This window comes from Cydia strobilella, chromosome 3 (assembly GCF_947568885.1).
Source record: "Cydia strobilella chromosome 3, ilCydStro3.1, whole genome shotgun sequence".
NCBI lineage: Eukaryota > Metazoa > Arthropoda > Insecta > Lepidoptera > Tortricidae > Cydia > Cydia strobilella.
In genome coordinates this window covers 22,762,958-22,784,454 of record NC_086043.1, presented here as the reverse complement: position 1 = coordinate 22,784,454, position 21,497 = coordinate 22,762,958, and the positions used below count along the sequence as shown (strand labels likewise).

The window sequence follows — 21,497 nt, the reverse complement described above, 5'->3', positions numbered from 1 at the left end:
TTACTTAGAATCACGAGCTCTTACGATCCCAATAGGATGAAAAATGTCCCAACGTTTTTATTTACATTTCGTTACTAATTTTTCATAGTCTTCGTATGACGGTAACGGAACGGAAGAAACGAGAAATGTATGGAAATTTTCTTCCAATTAGGATCGAAAGCGTGATTCTGCGTAGAAATAACATGAAAATCCCAAAGAGAGACCAGTGTAGGGTACAACTGTATGTGTGCCATTTTAAACCAAAAGGGTACTTAATTGTCGCTTGTCAGTAAGGCGCTATTTCCATATAGCTTCAATAAGATCAGCCTTATCAACAAGCGAAAATGTGGTACCTTTTGGTTGAAAACGTCACATATAAAGTGGCCCAAGCAAGGACTGTAATCTAATACCTACTACAATCACGCTATTATTTATATCAATGTCACAGTGGTATAACTTGGAAACTTACCATGCATAAAAGGTTTGCGAATTAATAGCGCAGTTAACACAAATATGTTATCAAACGTGAACCTTAACACGCTGTAATAAGGAAACACGTGTATACATATTTTTGAAGCGTACGAGGAAATCCCGTCAGCAAAGGAAAACGGATCAGTCGTCGGCGAACCGCCGCGCTGAACACGCGTCGCGTTTAATAGAAAAAACGCGCGAACCGACAATAAATTATTTATTTACATTAAATGCTTATAAAGCGACAATAATATTGTAACTAAGGTGCCAAATTACGACAATAATGAGTGAAACTAAGATGGATGTATGCGGGAGCGTCATGGATGGCGTAAATGAGAAAGGGGCGAATTTGGAGTCCCCCTCTAAAAAAGTTGAATACAAAGTATCCCCTACTAGATATCTTATGTTGGGCATATTTGTGTTTTACTCGGCTTCCAATGCTTTTCAATGGATACAGTATAGTATAATACAGGACGCCGTGGTGAAATATTATGAGGTTTCGAGCATCACCGTATATTGGACGTCCATGATCTACATGATTACTTACATTCCGCTGATCTTTCCGGCTAGCTGGCTTTTGGATAAAACTGTGAGTTTATATTAATTCAAGTTTAGTAGTTTAGATTATATATATGTTAAATCAAAAATCAAATGAAATGAAACTATGAAAACGGAGTATATCGCGTATATTGAATTTATACATCCCGACGTTTCGAACCCTTTACAGCGTTCGTGGTCAACGGGTGTCACCGTGGTCAAGGGTTCGAAACGTCGGGATGTAATATAAATTCAATATACGCGATATAATCCGTTTTTATAGTTTTATTTCATGAGTAACTATCGCGCTAACCGAAAACAATATCAAAAATCTAATCTCAAATGAACAGATATTTACCTTCTGAGTAAAATAAATAACTAGGTTCCCAGACTAACTTATGGATATCGGTAATTATAAGAAAATATTGCGTTATCAATATTGTAAACAAACACATGCTTTGATAGGAAATGTTACGCCGGACTATCAGCAAAAATTACGATTATTTTAATAAATTTTTTTATTAAACTGATCATTTTTCACCTTTGTCATGTTAAATATTATTAAAAAAATACTTTATAAGTAATGCCTCTCTTTTCACTTTAAATTACAGCTTCAAAATAAAACTACTTATACTCATCATTCCTCTCTTCATTGCTAATACCGGGTTAGCTAAGTACTATTCACAAAATGCCTTCATTCCATAAAAAGCATTTAAAAGTTCATCAAATGTATACACAAAGAGCTGAAAACTCTCTATCTCACTTAACGGCCACTTTATTGCCACTGCGCCGTGAGAACAATCTTGTCTTTTACGATCCCCAACGAAGTTATTAAAACATTGCACAGGTTACATTAAATACTTGTCGTTACATTTCATTACATGTCATTTGACGACCGGTCTAGCCTAGTGGGTAGTGACCGCACGGGTTCGAATCACGGTAAGGGCATTTATTTGTGTAATGAACACAGATACATATTTGTTTCTGAGTCATGGGTGTTTTCTATGTATAAAAGAATGTATTTATCTATTTAAGTATGTATATCGTCGCCTAGCACCCATAATACAAGCTTTGCTTAGTTTGGTTGGGGCTAGGTCGATCTGTGTATAAGATTGCCCCCAAATATTTATTTATTTATTAATAACATGGTAAGATATGTACTAAACTTACATGTTAAGAATTATCATAGCCACATTGCCTGGGTTGAAAAAACAGTAAGAGGGACGACAAGTTTTTATGATATCAATCGGTCAGGGGTCAGGCTTGATTTGAGTCAATGTCTATATGGGACCAATGGGTCCCAATAGTGGTCCCATATAGGCATCAAAATTTGATCCTGATCATGTCATGACATTGAAGCAAGACAAAAGTCAGAAATGAGAGTCAAAGACTGACAATAATATTTTCCATAGCCCTTAAAATCAAATTAATAATTACGCGCGTTTCGCGTAAGTAGAGCTACGCGAAACGCGCGTAATTATTTTGATTTTAAGGGCTATCGATTTTTTTTATTTAACCTAGTATGTATTTTTTAACCTGTGTGTGTGTATATACACTGAAATCGCCCAATACGAGTATATCGGTAAATTGTCACAAGCCAAATTAAACGAGCGCATATTTAGAAAAGTAATAATAATTCGTCATAAAAATTATTCGCATCGTGTAATATGGCGGTTTTATGGTAAACGGGGGGCTGTTGAGCGATTACAGTTTTTTATGGAGACGTCATATTACGTGACGTGTATGAATGACCAGTTTTTCCGTCGCTGTCGCCTACTCGACACACACTTAGCAAAGATAGATATAACTCCGTAATAGATGGATACAGTCTAAGGAAAAAACGTGCCTCGAAAATCAAGAAAATTTGATTCTCGTTCAGAGGGCGCTACTAGCTTTGGCTTACTGTCGTATAGATGGCGTTGACGGTTTCGTTTGTTATTTAACAATTTAAACGCATATCAGTGAAAGAACATGGGTCAAAATCATAAAAAAAATTAATGCCAATAAAAAAAATCATTTGTCCATATTTAAATACATTTAATCGTATTTTTATAAATCTTCATTTTTAGTTTTAAAGTGTGTCGACAGATGGCAGTGAATTTACTGGGGTTACAAAATTTACTATGACAGTGTCGCTCTAGTATAAGTTACTCTATGCACTTAGCCATACTCGTACTCCTCGAAGTGAAAATGTACCTATAATGTTTTGATAGGAACTCAAGTCTATATTTGAAGAACTAGACACCTTTTTACAAAACTCAGCGTTTAAAATACTTTCAAGTCTTTTCACCAGTAGAGTCCGGTATTGCATATTTTAAGTGTATCTCAAAAGTATTTGAACCTCCGAACAAAAACTAGGTCAACAATTTTATAGGTTTTACCGAAAAAACCCATGAATTTTACGTGCCGTCAATGCATTTATATTTTTTGCAAAGATAGATATATTTAACTCTGTAATAAATGGATACAGTCTAAGGAAAAAACGTGAGTCATTATACGTATTAAAAATTAAAAATATCTAATACTAGCTTTTGCCCGCGACTTCGTCTGCGTGGACTTAGTAACATCAGCTAGAGTAAGAATAGCGCCTGGAGAAAACCTCATAGCAATCTAAATTTGAGCATATTATGCACACAAATTAGCAGGCACTTCGTTAATTATCTCAATTCCACCCCGCTTTTTACTTTCTTAAGGGATGATTTTCGGGATAAAAACTATCCTATGTCCTTCTCAGGGACTCAACCTATCTCTATGCCAAATTTCATCTAAATCGGTTCAGCGGTTTAAGCGTGAAGAGGGAACACACAGACAGACAGACAGACAGACTTTCGCATTTATAATATTAGTATGGATTAGCATGGAAGTATGGATTACCGGGGCTTCCTATCTTTAACTACAAAGTACCTGTTTTGAGTTTTGCACGGCACAAAACAAAAAATGTGTATTGCAAAGAATAATCATAATAATACCACTCGTGTGACTCGGTTATCGGTAGTTGTGTGTTTTTCATTATTGCCTTGATTTTTTGTTGGCCATCTGTTAACTTCTATTGTAATTTTGCTCGGGGCAAGACAAACAGTTTATGAGGATTCCATACAAGTTTTGTCCCGTCTTAACCCGGTGATAGTCTTACCCCACCTTATAATATTTTATGTTATACGACTAAACTTGCAAAAGGTTATGGCACATTCTTATTATGACTGTATAATCTAGATCGAATCAGGTATTTTTGCGCGTTTCATTCGTGTAATATATTTTAAAGTAGAATTATACCATTCTTGAATACGTTTCTTATATAAAACGGAAAATGGTCGACACACAACTCAAGTAACTGTTACAATCAGCATCAAATAGTCGAAAAATTAGTATGTCTCAAATAATTCCGCAAGGAATCTTTTTTTTCACCTCAGCAGCTCGAACAAGCCTACTTTCGTCACTCCCTGCAGTGAGGAAAGTGCGACTTTCCTTTAATATGTTCTCACTACTGAGGTTATAAATTATATGTGCAACACGAGAGCAAAATTATTTTACATCTCGTGTTTTTGAGTCCCTCGCTACGCTCAAGATTCTAACTTAGAATCTTTCGCTTTCTCGGGACTCAAAATAAACACTCGCAAGAAAAACCAACTTTCTTGTTGCACAAATAACTATTTTAAGCTAGGCAATGTTTGACAAGATAAGCAATATTGAACACGTTAACAGTACCTAGTACCTACTATATAGGTAGCGAGAATTACTCTTCAAACCGGTCAACGAGATAATTACTAGATACGAGAATAATACGAGATGTAATAGATACGTTATAGTTTAGTTCTCAACTAGTTATCTTTTGCAGTTCGATTCGAGAAACCAATTGTCATTTCACGCTACAATTATTGTGACGTTTTGGAATATCCGTTAGATATCCATTGGATGTCTAAGTAATATCTTAAGCAAATCTATGGGGCCCACTGACTATCAGTCCGCCGGACGACATCGGCCTGTCAGTTGTTCGGAACTGTCAATTTTTTGTTCTAACTGACAGGCCAATATCGTCCGGCGGACTGATAGTCAGTGGGCCCCTTAAAGAGATTGTTCATGAGGACATTCGGAATCGCGGATATGTCAAATTTGACATGACTTTCTTAAATATCTCGTTATCGTTTCTGTTTCATATCTAGTGGATATCTAGTTGATAGTTGAAAAAAAAAATGAACTAATATAACGTTTGAATAGTTGATATCTAGATCATTGTTCGAATTAGCCCGAATGTCAAAGATGGCCGATTTATTTCCCGACACCGCCGGAACATGTTTTCCCCCCTCATTTCTCAACGTTTCATGTTAATGACTGTTTGATTACGTCATTTATCAACGGATTTATTTACGAATGTTTCTTAGAATCTGTTTACATTATGATAACTTTCTTTGTTAGTGTTTGTAAACAGTTTAAGATTAGGTTCATTAGGTATTTATTCAGATAATTTCGTCGATGATTCATTCTTAATCTGTTTTTACTCGACTATAACAAAACTTCCGTGAGACACTGGCATGTTAAATATATTAAACCGGGTCACTCACGTTTATAAAGTCGATTATTGCTCGATATGTTTTGCTCCATAACAAGTAGCATCTTCACGGAGCGCACGCGTTGGTGGTGCGAAACATGTCGAGCAATCAAACGTGAGTGACCCGGTTTAATATATTTAATTACTCGACTATAGTTGACTCCACAGTCTAGACTAGAATGACGCTTAATATGCTGTGCGCAACAGTGCCGATATAGTAATTGACTGGTAGAGAATGCCTCAAGGTGTTAAATCCGCCATTTGTACTCTTTTTGTGTAAAATTTCAATTCAATTCAATTCAATTATTTATTTCAGGCAAAGGCCCATATTATTTGTTAGTAATACAATAAAAAATAATCTTAACATGCTAATGTTAGTAGACACATTAAATTAGAAATAAAAATATACAAAAATATATAAAAAATTGTGCAATAAAGTTTAAATAAATAGCCGCGATAGCTATATAAAGACGCCGGTTCGAATCCGGCCTTCACCACTGGAGGGCTTCGTCACTTCTTCTTTAATATATGACATTTATTACAGTTTTTAATTTATATAGTAGTGTGACTACTTAAAAAAAACACATCAAAATATTTAATATAATAATTTGATTTGTTCCCAAACTTATAAATAAATAAATGTCTGTATTTAGGTACGTTTGACTTCTGTTAATACGATCAACTTCTGAATGCCAATATTAAGTAAAAGCATCGGTAAATTAGAAGTAACATCTTACCTTCCTTAAATGTACGGATGTAATGATGGTTCGGGGTTGGATTTACCACCTTTTCGCTTTAATGACCCATATCGACTCGTATATTGAGTTGGAATCGTAAATATGTTCTACTCTCGAAATTAATGTCGTGTGTTAGCGCGGCGAGGTACTAACCGTACTAATGTGCCAACCTGGAGGCGAATTTGAGTTTTAATAATCTGATATTGGTATGTCATTGATAACGTGCAATATTGAGACGCCTAGAATTTATCCTGTTCTTGAACACCTCTTTAGGTATGTATGTTGCGTTTGTAGTGTAGTTTGTAAGTGTCATTTTGTATGGGATTTTGAGTTTCCAGAATGTCCCGCTTGGCGTGAACAGCCAGATATTGGTTCAGAATGCCTTATTGAGAGAAAACAGCGTTTTTATAGTAAACAAACTACGTGTGTGTGTGACATTTAGTTGACATTTCACATTATTACAAACAAATATTATTATAATCACTTTAATTGGGTCGTAAACCGATATTTTAATAACAAAACTTCCGTGAGACACAGACATATTAAATATATTAATAACGGGTCACTCACGTATTTTAAGTCGAAAAACGCTCGACTTAAAATACGTGAGTGACCCGTTATTAATGTATTTAATATGTAAACCGATATTCTATGTTTTTTATTAATGCCTCTACAATTGTGCTTGTCTAAATTATTCTTAAATTCATTGACACTGGGCCGATACTAAATAAGTCCTCTGGGAGTTTGTTCAAAGCTTTAACCACTGTTGATTATGAATATAAGGATTATGGTAGGACCTGCGGGAAACCAGCTTAATACCTATTGATGACCTCTCAGATGATTTATAAATCATAAAAAAATCTGACAAATTAAAGAAAGTTGAATCTCATGTAATTTTCTATTTAGTTTAAAAAATTCCAATTTTATATCTCGAGTTATTAACTTCTTCCCGCCATGTACGGAATTAAAGTGAGGTTTTTGAAAGTTCGAATAGGCCTCTTGCTCTCGATATTAATGAGTTACGTTAAGGTTTATATGCAGTAAAGACGAAAATGTTTTATTGACTGGTAAACAGACATTTTGCTAATGTAAATAATAAACAGATTACATATTCAGAAAATAGCCCTCATCATTTCCCTCTATACCTTCTTATTGCTTGGCCTATATATATATGTATATAATCGTATAATTGTATCAAAACGTCCTTTCTTCCGCGTGTCCCTCGTTATCCGACAAATCACCGGAATCCCACCTGCCGTACGCCCACTCATCCCGAACTCTACACAGACTAGCTTACATGCAGAAAGTTTAGTTTTTCATCTCTAGTGGAAAAATAATCATGTGTCACGTATGTAGGTATTATTACACAAATCTACCCATGTCTTATTTCCACTACCTAAATGTTGTCTGGCAGAGATCACTCCTTAGCGATGAGATCGCCTGTTGTCTGTCTCTATCATCAATCAATTGTTTTTCCTTGAGCTGCATCTTTTACTGGGTTGTGCCAAAAAAGAGTATTATATCTATCCATTTATCAATATACCCATACCTTAGAAGTTAGAAATAAATATCTCATTACACAAAAATAAGGCCCTTACCAGAATTCGAACCCGGGACCTCCTGCTCCGTATGCAGCGTCACTACCGACTAGGCTAGGAGGCTGCTTTTTTTACACACAAAAATGACAAATTCGAATAGAATAGAATGTTTTTAATTCGTAAACACACAGACAATAGACATACATAAAAAGTACATAATTAAATAATGTAGTAGTAGTTAAGTAACTAACGTAGTCATAAGCCAAACTAACACTTCTTTGGATAAAATGTATCTGAAATAAAGAATTAATAATAATTAAAATTAAATTAAATTAAATTAAATTTATTTAAGACCGACAAAGGATCAATTTGGTTAGTAACACATTTTAATCTTACAACTAATGTTTAACTTATTAACTATCTACATATTTACATATCTATTTACTTAAAGCACATGTGGAGTGCACCACAGTGGTTCAGGTATGCCCCATCTAACCTGTCAGCATACATGGCCAGGATGCTGTTGGTGCTGTCCCTCACCCTGCATAACAATGAAGCGGCTCTTTTGCGCATGATGGCAGCAAAACTATCCACGCGCGCCTCCGCAAACATTGTTGATGCGCTGCAGTAGCGAGGGAGCCCCATCAGCACCCTAAACGCATTATTATACTGTACTCGCAGGGCGCTGTACTGTCTTTGCGTGTAGTTCACCCACAGGCTGCTGGTGTAAAAGATGTACAAAAATTATTATTATTTTGAATAAAGTGTCACGAAATGGCCTCATCTCAGCATATTGCTGGCGACTTCCAGCGCTGATCTTTCGATGAGACCATCAAGTGAGAAATAATCACGGAAGGTAACAGACAAAAAGAAAGAAACATAAAATAAGCCGAAAAAAAAATTACACACAGTTTATACAAAGAGATACAACATGACGACATACAAAGTTAAAGTAATGCACGGATGAACTGATCGAACCTGTATCTGTAGCGGTCCGGTCGGATCATAATGTGGCGCGGCATTAAGCGCATTAAAAATTAGGATTTATTTAAGGGGATCCCATGCCCCAATGACCTTCGATCTGAATCCCTTAGTTTTTTATGATTTTTGTAGCTTATCATATTAACAGCAACAGTTTTAAGCAGTATAGTATCCCATATTTACTTCGAAGTTCATTGTTTTCGAGATATTTGGCATCAAAGTTGAATAATTTTAGGTCATAAAACTGGTTTTCTTGCCATAACTTTTGTGTTAATCAGTTTAAAATTAAAACCTTAGACAAATTTTTAGAGACGTCAAAGACGAACCCAAATATGTAGATTTCGTATATGTAAGATCTTTCACAGCAATCGAGATACGAAAAAAGTGTTTTTTTAGACAGTGTTTAAAAAAATCATAAATAAATAAGTATTCATTATTATTTATCTCCACGGGACTTATTAAGACATTAAGTCCCGTGGAGATAAATAATAATGAGTAAAAATCGTGAAAGTTTAAGCAAGTATTCATTTCTTTCAAAATCCGGTAGGCAAAAATGGAGATAAAAGATTGAAGAACCGACAGCCGTTTGTCTTATTATTCTATATGTAGAGCAAAAGTAGGAGATACGATTCAAAACTTGTCAAAAATCGATGAAAACCTCGGGTAGCCCCTTAATATATTTAGAGAGAAAATAATGACCTCACTCAAGGATTCAAGGTTACCGTGCATAGTTGAAGTATAAGGAAAACGATTTTTTTCCTTCCCATTGATTTACATTATATCCATTATCGTACCTAAATAATACTGGAGCGATACTAGAACGTTTTAAAACCAGTTATTGATATATCAATTGCATCGCATTTCCATCGCATACAAAATAGCAGATGCGTAAACTTGAGTTATTAAATACACCTACACAATCACCAAGACTATAAAAACATGTTTTATGCTCGTAAATAAAATCATTATATGTGACGTTTTCAACCAAAAGGTACCACATTGTCGCTTGTCGATAAGGTTGATTTCGAATTGAAGCTATATGGAAATAGCGCCTTATTAACAACCGACAATAAGTACCCTTTTGGTTGAAAATGGCACAAATACAGTGTTTGTTATTTGCAGTAAATTAATTCAGTACTTCGTGCTGTCACACAAGAGTACAAAAAAATCGGCGTTTATTTTATAATGACCTCTTTGTTCTAAATTGTGTCTAGGGTGAATTACGCTCCAGATATAGAACCATATCCAATTAATATACATAGCCACTTATTTTCGTGTCAAGTTAAATAATAACTGTTAGTCACAAATACCGTGCATTCATTCAAAAGTTGTGTTTAAAGTCCACTCATGACAGGCTTAACATGCATACAAAAATTGAAAACAAGTTAAAACATGGAATTCATAGGTAACGCGGTAAAGGATTTATTGAGTTTTCCAGTACATGTAACGGCTTTTATGCTTAGTGAATGTGGGCTAGGGTATAGGGTGGATCAAAAAAAACCTTTCTTTTCCAGCGGGGCACCCCCTAAAGGAGCCTACTGACTATCAGTCCGCCGGACGATATCAGCCTGTCAGTTAGAACAAAAATTTGACAGTTCCGAACAACTGACAGGCCGATATCGTCCGGCGGACTGATAGTCAGTGGGCCCCTTTATTCTGTTACACTTATTACGTTGATAAAATATACCAAGTATGTAGGGCAATACAGATATACAGATATACAGATTTTTATTGGTAAAAATAAAATACATTTTACAAGTCATACAAATGCAGCTTTTTAATGTTTTCTTAGCGTTTATTTCCTAGCGAAATACTTACTGTCTAAATCTAGAGCGTTCATTTTGTATTGACCACTCTGTTTTAAGCTGTTTCGAGGCTGAGTTACGCGCCAGATATAGGAACATATTGCCGAATACCAGCGTTCCTGTATGTTTATTACACACAAATACATGCGCAATACACACAACGTATACCTATGTATACCTACACAAATACATAGGCATTGTGGAATAAGATGAAAGGTTTTCCGGTGAAGTAATAACAGATTCAGATGGAGCAGTATTCAGATTTTTAAATCTGATATCTATTTGATAATTTATATTAGCACGTACCGAAATATGTGTACGAGCAAGATGGACGGGTGTTGTTCCTTGGCCCTTGTTTTCGTTAACCTAAAATATTTAAAAAAAAAATTTTATTTAATCAGGTAAATACACATAATATACAACTTAATTACAAAAGTACTGTTAAACCAGTAAGGTTTGTCTCGGTACACCATTATATAAACCATTATATCAGTAAATTTTATATCATAATATGTAATTATACAGCATTCTAAAGCCATTCGTTTTTAGGGCTCCGTACCCAAAGGGTAAAAACGGGACCCTATTACTAAGACTCCACTGTTGGTCGGTCCGTCTGTCCGTCTGTCTGTCGCCAGCCTGTATCTCTTGAACCGTGATAGCTGAGTGAATTTCTGTTGCCGCTATAACAACAAATACTAAAAACAGTAAAAAAATATTTAAGTGGGGCTCCCATACAACAGACGTGATTTTTTTTGCCGTTTTTTGCGTAATGGTACGGAACCCTTCATGCGCGAGTCCCACTCGCACTTGGTCGGTTTTTATTTTTTTCTAATAATCAATTATTCAGGAAAAACGGTCCGGAGTACAACAGTGTTTAATCATTCACCCCAACTTCACTACCGAAACTTATATAACTTATTGTATTGTATTTTTGGGTTGCATCTACACTTAAACCGTTTGTATTAGTCTAGAAAACATTTACCTCCAAAACCTTAATATAGGAAGCGTGCATAAACTGTAGGGGGCAGCACAGTGACAAAGTTTCGGAGCAATCTAGCTAGTCGTTTTAAAATGAGAGCGGAACTACGTTTGTATGGAGAACCGAGCTTGCCGGGAACCCTTAATTAAGTTTGTAAACCTGTATACATCGCTAGGTAAAAATTTGAAACTTGGTTCATGATGAGATTGATGAGGTTAATTAATATGTAGAGAGGTGTCATTTATTAAGGTTATCGTTTCTTGCAGGCGCTTGGTTAAGACGAAAGGGGACGACCGTCTCGAAACCGGTTTTCCATAAAAAACGTATTTATTCCCCTTTTTCCTCTCTGGATATTAACATTATTAAAAATATTACACAATTTGATTTTTAAATAATGTTTTTCGATTTTTAAATTATTATAAGAGTTAGGAGCGAAAAACGTCTCATATTTATTTTAATAACTCCTAAAGAAAGACGTTCTTGCAGGCGCTTGGTTAAGACGGAAGGGGACGACCGTCTCGAAACCGGTTTTCCATAAAAACGTATTTATTCCCCTTTTTCCTCTCTGGATATTAACATTATTGAAAATATTACAAAATTTGATTGTTAAATAATGTTTTTCGATTTTTAAATTATTATAAGAGTTAGGAGCGAAAAACGTTTCATATTTATTTTAATAACTCCTAAAGAAAGACGTTCTTGCAGGCGCTTGGTTAAGACGGAAGGGGACGACCGTCTCGAAACCGGTTTTCCATACAAAACGTATTTATTCCCCTTTTTCCTCTCTGGATATTAACATTATTGGAAATATTACACAATTTGATTTTTAAATAATGTTTTTCGATTTTTAAATTATTATAAGAGTTAGGAGCGAAAAACGTTTCATATTTATTTTAATAACTCCTAAAGAAAGACGTTCTTGCAGGCGCTTGGTTAAGACGGAAGGGGACGACCGCCTCGAAACCGGTTTTCCATAAAAAACGTATTTATTACCCTTTTTCCTCACTGGATATTAACATTATTGAAAATATTACACAATTTGATTTTTAAATAATGTTTTTCGATTTTTAAATTATTATAAGAGTTAGGAGCGAAAAACGTTTCATATTTTTTTTTATAACTCCTAAAGAAAGACGTTGGTTTACCAGAACGTTAAGCCCCTGATGTGTCTTGAGAGTACTTATAATAGGTATATTATATGTAGTTGGTCAAACCAAATTGGCAGTAAATAAGAATCAAAAAAAATATACTAATTTTTTTTGATAGATTTATTCACTATCGGAATAAAAGGAATCGCGGGTTTTCCATCGAGTCCTTACGTAAATACTGTCTTTCGTCCCCGCGTCTACTTATTATTCTTGAGCCTATCTTAAAGGTCGTAACGTACTAGATTGTCTGTGGCTGTTTGCTGTCGCATTGCAATTATTGCAATTAAATCTTCATTCATAGGAGGTAGCGTATAAATAAAGAAACAAATAGGATCACATTTACGCGTCGCCAAAAATACGGAGTCATATATATATATATACTTTTTTTTATAATACTACCTCGGTGGCAAACAAGCATACGGCCCGCCTGATGTTAAGCAGTCTCCGTAGCCTATGTACGCCTGCAACTCCAGAGGAGTTACATGCGCGTTGCCGACCCTAACACTCCTCTCCCTCGTTGAGCTCTGGCATTAACCTTACTCACCGGCAGGAACACAACACTATGAGTAGGGTCTAGTGTTATTTGGCTGTGGTTTTCTGTAAGGTGGAGGTACTTCCCCAGTTGGGCTCTGCTCTAGATCTGGAATGACATCCGCAGTCCTGTGCCCTACCACACAAAGCGAGATGTCATTCACAGTGCCCATACCTCTCTTTTGGACGTAGTTTAAGGACATACCCGGGTCCATCTACACATATTGCCCTATTACAAGAAAATGAAGTGCAAAATGGTATATTTTTGGTAATGACAGAGATAAATTGGCCACAGGCTCAGCTTGCCTCAAACAGCCTTTACAAAAGAAAATCTTTCACGTTTTTCTTATCATTTACTTACAATGTTCGTAAACTAAATCTGAATATGATTTTTCCGTTGTACTTCATAGTTTTGTTGTGAGGTGAGGTGAGTGCAGTGTCATCTCGCTAATGTGTTATGGAATGAGAAAACGTGCCCGAGCATAAGTTACATGGTTGCAAAATTAGTTTTCTGCAGCAAAAACTCAAAATTTATGTTCTACCCGTGACTTTACAGTACACTTGTGGGCAATAGTGACCAATAATCAGCATTGTATACCTACTAACATTTATTTTGAGGATATTAGTTATGAACTAAGTAGGTATTATTACCTACTTACGCGTAGAACCGGCACATATAACCAGTATTTTTCGCCATGTGTTGTTATTGTTTTGACAACAAACCATAGAAGCGGAGCGTGAGTCTCGCGACCTAAACGAGTAAGCGCCATGAATTTTGAGGCGCTTACGACGTTTTGTTGGCGTGGTACAGGTTGCGATTGCGACAATTTCATTGTTTTGTATGGCTTCACTATAGTAATAATATCTCAATGTTATTAGTTAAATTACGAGTAGTTTAATGTGTACTAACAATAATAGATCAATGGTTATATCTGATATCATCGCTCGTACACTGAAGAAAATAATTAGCCGAACTCGTTATTCAGAAAATAACTGAACTTAAGTAATAAAGAAAAAATTTGATCAATATCTTACAACTGATTTCCTTGTAATAAACCGACGTTGTTACTATACTTAACCAAAAATTGGGACACGAGCTATGTGTTACACCCAAGTAACACCAAACTTGGGTGTAACACATAGTTCGTGTCCCAATTTTTGGATAAGTATAGTAACAAAATATTTTGTTACTGTTATGCAATCATTTCTTTCAGTGAAAAGATGGCGCCATACCTTTGGCCTATACTCGTATAGATCGAGACACCTTTTGATATTTAGGGCCTGTTTCACAATGTCCAAGTAAAGTATTGGATAGCTAATTAACAAATAAATTAACTGCCAGATAAAATTTGCTACAAAAAAAAACACTTTATCCAGCAGATAAAGCTTATTTGGAGATTGTGAAACGCCAACGATGACTTTATCCGTCAGATAAGTGGCAAGTAGCTTATTCAGGACTTTACTTGGACATTGTGAAACAGGCCCTAAATAAATTTAACACATATCAGTGAAAGAAAAAGCATAGAGTAACTTATACTAGAGCGGTACTGTCATAGTAAATTTTGTAACCCCAGTAAATTCACTGCCATCTGTCGACACACTTTAAAACTAAAAATAAATATTTATAAAAATACGATAAAATGTATTTAAATATGGATAAATGATTTTTTTTATTTGCAATAATTATTTTTATGATTTTGACCCATGTTCTTTCACTGGTATGCGTTAAAATTATAAATAACAAACGAAACCGTCAACGCCCTCTATACGAGTGTAGGCCAAAACTAGTGGCGCCCTCTGATCGAGAATCAAATTATCGTGATTTTCGAGGCACGTTTTTTCCTTAGACTGTATCCATCTATTACGGAGTTATATCTATCTTTGGAAAAAGGATCAAAGTCAAATGGCTGTCTAAAATTTTTAATCCTGTCTCGAAAGATGGCAGTAAAACTGTGACTACAAAATTTACTTTGACAATACGTATTCTAAATTCTCTTTGCTGAAAGTAAACTAATCTGTATTTAGATTTATTTTATTGCATCTGGAATACACATTTTTCAATTTCCGCTACGTAAAGGTTGTCTAGAGGAGGTCGCTTTTTAGCGATATGACCGTCTGTTGTTTATCTCTACTTGAGTTGCTGTATAAAGGGGCCCACTGACTATCAGTCCGCCGGACGATATCGGCCTGTCAATTAGAACAAAAATTTGACAGTTCCGAACAACTGACAGGCCGATATCGTCCGGCGGACTGATTGTCAGTGGGCCCCTTAAACTTTATTATTCTAAAATAAGTGCTACAGTCTTGCTAGCGCGTGAACCTGGAACTAGGTGCCTTGTCGATTTTAGATTTACTGCAAATTGAACGTTTTATCTCCTTGCAGCTAGCTTGCATCGCCTTTTCAATGCAACCAACTTAACCCCGTAAGGCCCAATGTGCATTACAATGTACACTCTATTTCAATCTAATTCCAACTTTTCACAAACTACATGAGGTAGCATTTTTAGAGTTCCGTACTTCAAAAGGAAAAAACGGAACCCTTATAGGATCACTCGTGCGTCTGTCTGTCTGTCCGTCTGTCACAGCCCATTTTCTCCGAAACTACTGGATCAATTAAGTTGAAATTTGGTACACATATGTAAGTTTGTGACCCAAAGATGGACATGTAACGCTAACATATTAATTTTAAACACGGGGGCCACTATTGGGGGGTAAATGAGAAAATTAAAAAATAAAGTTTGTCAAACTATATCGTGTTACATATCAAATGAAAGAGCTCTTTGTGAGAATCTTAAATATATTTTTATTATAATTTTAAAGTAAATAATTTAGAAGTTATTCAAGAACATAGGCAAAAAATGACCATTCCCCCCCTTTATCTCCGAAACTACTGGGTCAAAAATTTTGAGAAAAATACACAAATTAGATCTTTACCTATAGATTACCGGAAACCTATTAGAAATGTGCAGTCAAGCGTGAGTCGGACTTAATTACTTAGTTTTTGATCCGACCCCTACGGGTTTTTTAAAGACATTTCACATAAAAAATACGTTGTTTATATTGTGTAATGTACGGAACCCTTGGAACGCGAGTCCGACTCGCACTTGGCCGGTTTTTTTTTATTTCATTGTTTCTGCTGCTACTGTAAAACATGATTTTTACTTTATTAATTCGTAAAGGGTCAGATACTCTCACATCGATATACCTATATCTAGTACTATACTTTGTGATCTAGACAATACAATTAAAACCACAGACATGCAATAATCCGGTCTGGCAAATTGAATTAGCCATTGTGGAAATATTACAATAGCAACATCAAAGTCATGATGTTTTGTCATTGTGACTCAAAGTGGCCTATAAATTTACTCTGTTTGCCACTGGGTTTTTTGACTTATGTAATTCTTTTCGTTACCGAAAGTAACCGAATATGATTAACCTTTCATGTGTGGTGGTCAAAAACGTGGGTTCAAACCTCGTTTGTGCTGTATAGGTAAAGCAAAAAAAAATCGAGAAATTTCTCGAATTTTTCCCATTGTATGAGACGCGGCGCGTGCTCAACAAAACGCGGACCTTAGCACTTTTAAGGTGCCATTCGGATATTTGCTGCAGCTGCAAAAACGGTAAAAATCACGTTTGTTGTATGGGTGCCCCACTTAAATATTTATTTTATTCTGTTATTTATTAGTATTTGTTGTTATAGCGGCAACAGAAATACATCATCTGTGAATTTTTTTACAGATGATGTATTTCGCTATAACAAAAAATACTAAAAACGTAAGTGCGAGTCGGACTCGCCCACCGAGAGTTCCGTACTTATTAGTATTTGTTGTTATAGTGACAACAGAAATACATCTGTGAAAATTGCAACTGTCGGTTCATGTGATACAGCCTGGTGACAGACAGACAGACGGACAGACGGACAGACGGACAGACGGACAGACGGACAGATGGACAGATGGACAGACGGACAGACGGACAGACGGACAGATGGACAGACGGACAGACGGACAGCGGAGTCTCAGTAATTAGGGTCTCATTTTTAGCCTTTGGCTACGGAACCCTAAAAAACATCAGATCAATAAATGTGGATCAGGAACTTTTTTTAACATCTTTGTTGTGCTCTTTCTGTACCATACCGTATTCGTTAAGGGGCCCACTGACTATCAGTCTGCCGGACGATATCGGCTTGTCAGTTAGAACAAAAATTTGACAGTTCCGAACAACTGACAGGCCGATATCGTCCGGCGGACTGATAGTCAGTGGGCCCCTTTAGACAAATAACGCAACATACTTACACGTTATAGGTGTTTTAAAATGCGACCCATATTGCGTTTTTTATGTTCAGCATAATAATTATAAACCAATATGCAATAGTATGTAAACCCGATTACTTAATAACGCACACTAAATTTAGCGACATAATATGTAATAGTTTATGTAAATCTAAGGCTTTATTCAAGTCAATAGGAAGAATGTACTCAAAGCTGGATATTGACAAGATCTGTTAGCAATGTATAGTTTGGAAGTGTTAATTTGCACATATTTTTAAAAATTCAATGTAACAAGTCTTGAGTATATGTCTGCAAATATTTTACCTCCGTGTTTGAAAAAGATGTTCTCATAATATATACAATCTTTTGTTATGTCACAGGGCGGAAACGCTATACATCAAAAATCACTTGCGTTTCTATGTGTGTACGGCACGTCTGTACACGCGGCATGCGTCATTGTGTGAGTAAGTTGCTTAAAAACAGTACGGAGCGGCCGGCAAACGGCCGTCAATCTGCTGTCGCGGGGCGAGGTAATTCAAATCGGGGCGGGGCGGTGCGTGGCCGTTCTGTATAATAATACTATTACTTATTCTGTGGTTATGTATCGCCCACATTGTTAACTGACAGTTCTTAAACCTTATTATTATGGATGGTATAGAAAGGATGCCAATCTCTTATGGCAGAATTGTTACAAAAGTGACCGCTTTCAGCTTTAAATAATAGTTCCTAATCTCTCCGGTGGCGCTAGTTAGGCTCTGGGACATGAGTATAATATGAACCATATAAGGCAACAAATAACCCGACCAAATTACGTAGGTTGTTTTTGGTAGTATTTCGGTATATGGTGGCGCTGCCTAATTACTGTTTTTTGATGGACACTTTTCATACATAGAGATTTGGCTCCTTTATACAGTCTCCATGCTTATTATAAAAGCCAAGGTCCAAGGTCCAATTACAAGGTCCATCGATGGACAGTAGTGTTTTGCTGTTTGTACATACTAATAGAACACACTTAGATGTCTGTGTAACGTCATTATTTATTTTAAAATTAGAAACAGATACATCGCTCAAATCTTACAATAAAAAACCGGCTAAGTGCGAGTCGGACTCACACACGAAGGGTTCCGTACCATTACGGAAAAAAACAGCAAAAAAATCACGTTTGTTGTATGGGAGCCCCATTTAAATATTTATATTATTCTCTTTTTAGTATATGTTGTTATAGCGGCAATAGAAATACATCATCTATTCTGTGGAAATTTCAACTGTTTAGCTATCACGGTTTATGAGATACAGCCTGGTGACAGACAGACGGATAGACGGACAGACAGACGGACAGCGGAGTCTTAGTAATAGGGTCCCGTTTTTACCGTTTGGGTACGGAACCCTAAAAAACAATGCGTGATGTAGGTCTGTATTTTTGTATGTTGTTTAGAGACCTTAGAGGAATGTGAGACTATATTTTGCAAGTAAAAAAAAGTTGTGCTCCCTGCGTAATTTGCGAAAAACCGCAAAAAGTTCGGACTTTTTTCATTTTTGTCAGTTTTATTATAAAACTATGGGATTTTGGTCAAAACTTGCTGAGTAATGTTGAAAGAACATTAAATTTTGAACAATTTAAGCCTATTTACGGCGCCGTATGTCAAATAGTTCTTGAGATATGAGGCTTTAAATAAAGGGTATTTTTTTCTTTTTAACGTAATTTTTCGTTTTGCCTATATTTTAAGACAAATATCGGCGCAGGCGGCGAGATATATTGCAATAAATAAAGTTGTAGCAAATTTAATAACCTTTTATTTTAGTGCAAGAAAGGGTCAGTAAGTTACAGTTCTCTTGTTATCATAAAAAAATGAAATTGCTGTAATGGGAAGGCAACTAATGTATTGTTTAAGGCATTGTTAAAAACCCTGCAGTACCAATCGTCGAGAGCGCAATCTACGATTAGCTATTACCGGCCTTCCCCGATAGCAGCAGAGCGCTGTTAGAGATCAACTATTTTTAGGGTTCCGTACCTCAAAAGGAAAAAACGGAACCCTTATAGGATCACTCGTGCGTCTGTCTGTCTGTCTGTCTGTCCGTCTATTACAGCCTATTTTCTCCGAAACTACTGGACCAATTAAGTTGAAATTTGTTACACATATGTAAGTTTGTGACCCAAAGATGGACATGTAACGTAAACATATTAATTTTAAACACGGGGGCCACTTTTGGGGGGTAAATGAGAAAATTAAAAAATAAAGTTTGCCAAACTATATCGTGTTACATATCAAATGAAAGGGCTCATTGTGAGAATCTCCAATATATATTTTTATAATTTTATAATAAATAGTTTAAAAGTTATTAAAAAAAATAGGCAAAAAATTACCCCCCCCCCCCTTTATCTCCGAAACTACTGGGTCAAATTTAAAAAAAAAATACACAAAATAGATCTATACCTATAGCTCACCGGAAAACCTATTAGAAATGTGCAGTCAAGCGTGAGTCGGACTTAATTACTTAGTTTTTGATCCGACTCCTACGGGTTTTTTAAAGACATTTCACATAAAAAATACATTGTTTAAATTGTGTAATGTACGGAACCCTTGGAAAGCGAGTCCGACTCGCACTTGGCCGGTTTTAAAATGCACTCCACTCCTAACCACTTCGTTCATACAGTAATGAAATCAAGATACAATCTGTATAGTTTTGCTTCTTTTTCGGCCCCACTTTTTGGTCGTAGCCATTGATCGTAGTCCACGATGCCGATTCTGATTTAACAAGTTGATCTTGTTTTGATACGACCGTGACGATAGTTCACGCTGATTGGCGAGGTGCTGGCGAACCGCACTGGAATTACTAGAAGTCGTGTTATTAGATATCTAGCTCGCGCTTATTGATGCTCTTGAGTGTACTGTGAGTCGTGTCAATATATGATCACGACAAGCTCAAAACTATAACAAATTGATAAATCAGAATCAGCCTCCATTGCAATATTTATAAATTATGTTTTAGATAAGTACTATGTATACCTCGGTGCCCTCGGTGGAAACAGGCATTTTGTGACTCTGACCTTTTGAAGATTTTCTAGTAGAAGATAGCTGAGTTTTGGGACTAAAAGTAGTTTATACAAAGATAGATATAACTCCGTAATAGATGGATACAGTCTAAGGAAAAAAACGTGCTTCGAAAATCACGAAAATTTGATTCTCGATCAGATGACGCCACTACCTTTGGCCTACTCTCGTATAGTTGATGGTTTCGTTACCATTTACCATTTTAGTCTAACAAATGTCTCTATCTGGAGATATATATAATAAATGTATATTTTATTTGTGGCAGTTACTATTACATTATACTTACACCCTAAATGAAGCATCAGAATCAGAATCAGAACGTTTATTGGTAAAAGCAATATTATTTTACATGAATAATTTATTTTTCAAAACGACGTTTTTATTCCACCGATTTTTGGCTCATAATCCTAGATATTACCTAAACACGCGTGCTCTTTCAGTGTATTATTCCACTCGGGCTTTTTCATTATATTATCCGACTGAGTTAAGAAGGTAACTGATTGCTAATAATATGCATGGAAAGGGAGCCTTCTTTAATTGGTCGGACTGGCGGGCAGCGGCGCGCCCGACCGCCTGCGCAGTGCGCGGCCCGTCCGGCCCACCCGCCGCGCCGACCGCGGCCGGGGCGAGGGGCGGCCGGCAGTATGACAGATGCAACACACAATACTAACTGTTTTAACTATTAAAATTTGATTAATATGAGTATCTTTTTTTTTCTCGCAAGTGTGTTGAAAAACGTCGTATGAAACGCGTGTGCATTGGTCATTACACACATCGGCTTTCTTATTGCGCGCTCGCTTACAGCTGGCGCGCACAATATCGCCTCGTGTGTAATAACCAACTTAGCACACTTGTATCATAATGTACTATTAATATAATTTTATATCTTAACAAAGATATACGTCATACCGGTCCAAA

General features: G+C 36.1%; 1 protein-coding gene across 1 annotated transcript in view; it reads left to right on the top strand.

The window, feature by feature from the left end:
* The first annotated feature begins 455 nt into the window (after positions 1 to 455).
* Positions 456 to 21,497, top strand: part of LOC134756152 (uncharacterized MFS-type transporter C09D4.1) — a 53,019-nt gene continuing 31,977 nt past the window's right edge. The window contains exon 1 of the mRNA XM_063692981.1: positions 456 to 1,039. Within this exon, the coding sequence (XP_063549051.1) occupies positions 734 to 1,039 (306 nt within the window). The 5' untranslated portion in view covers positions 456 to 733. The remainder of the gene's footprint in view (positions 1,040 to 21,497) is intronic.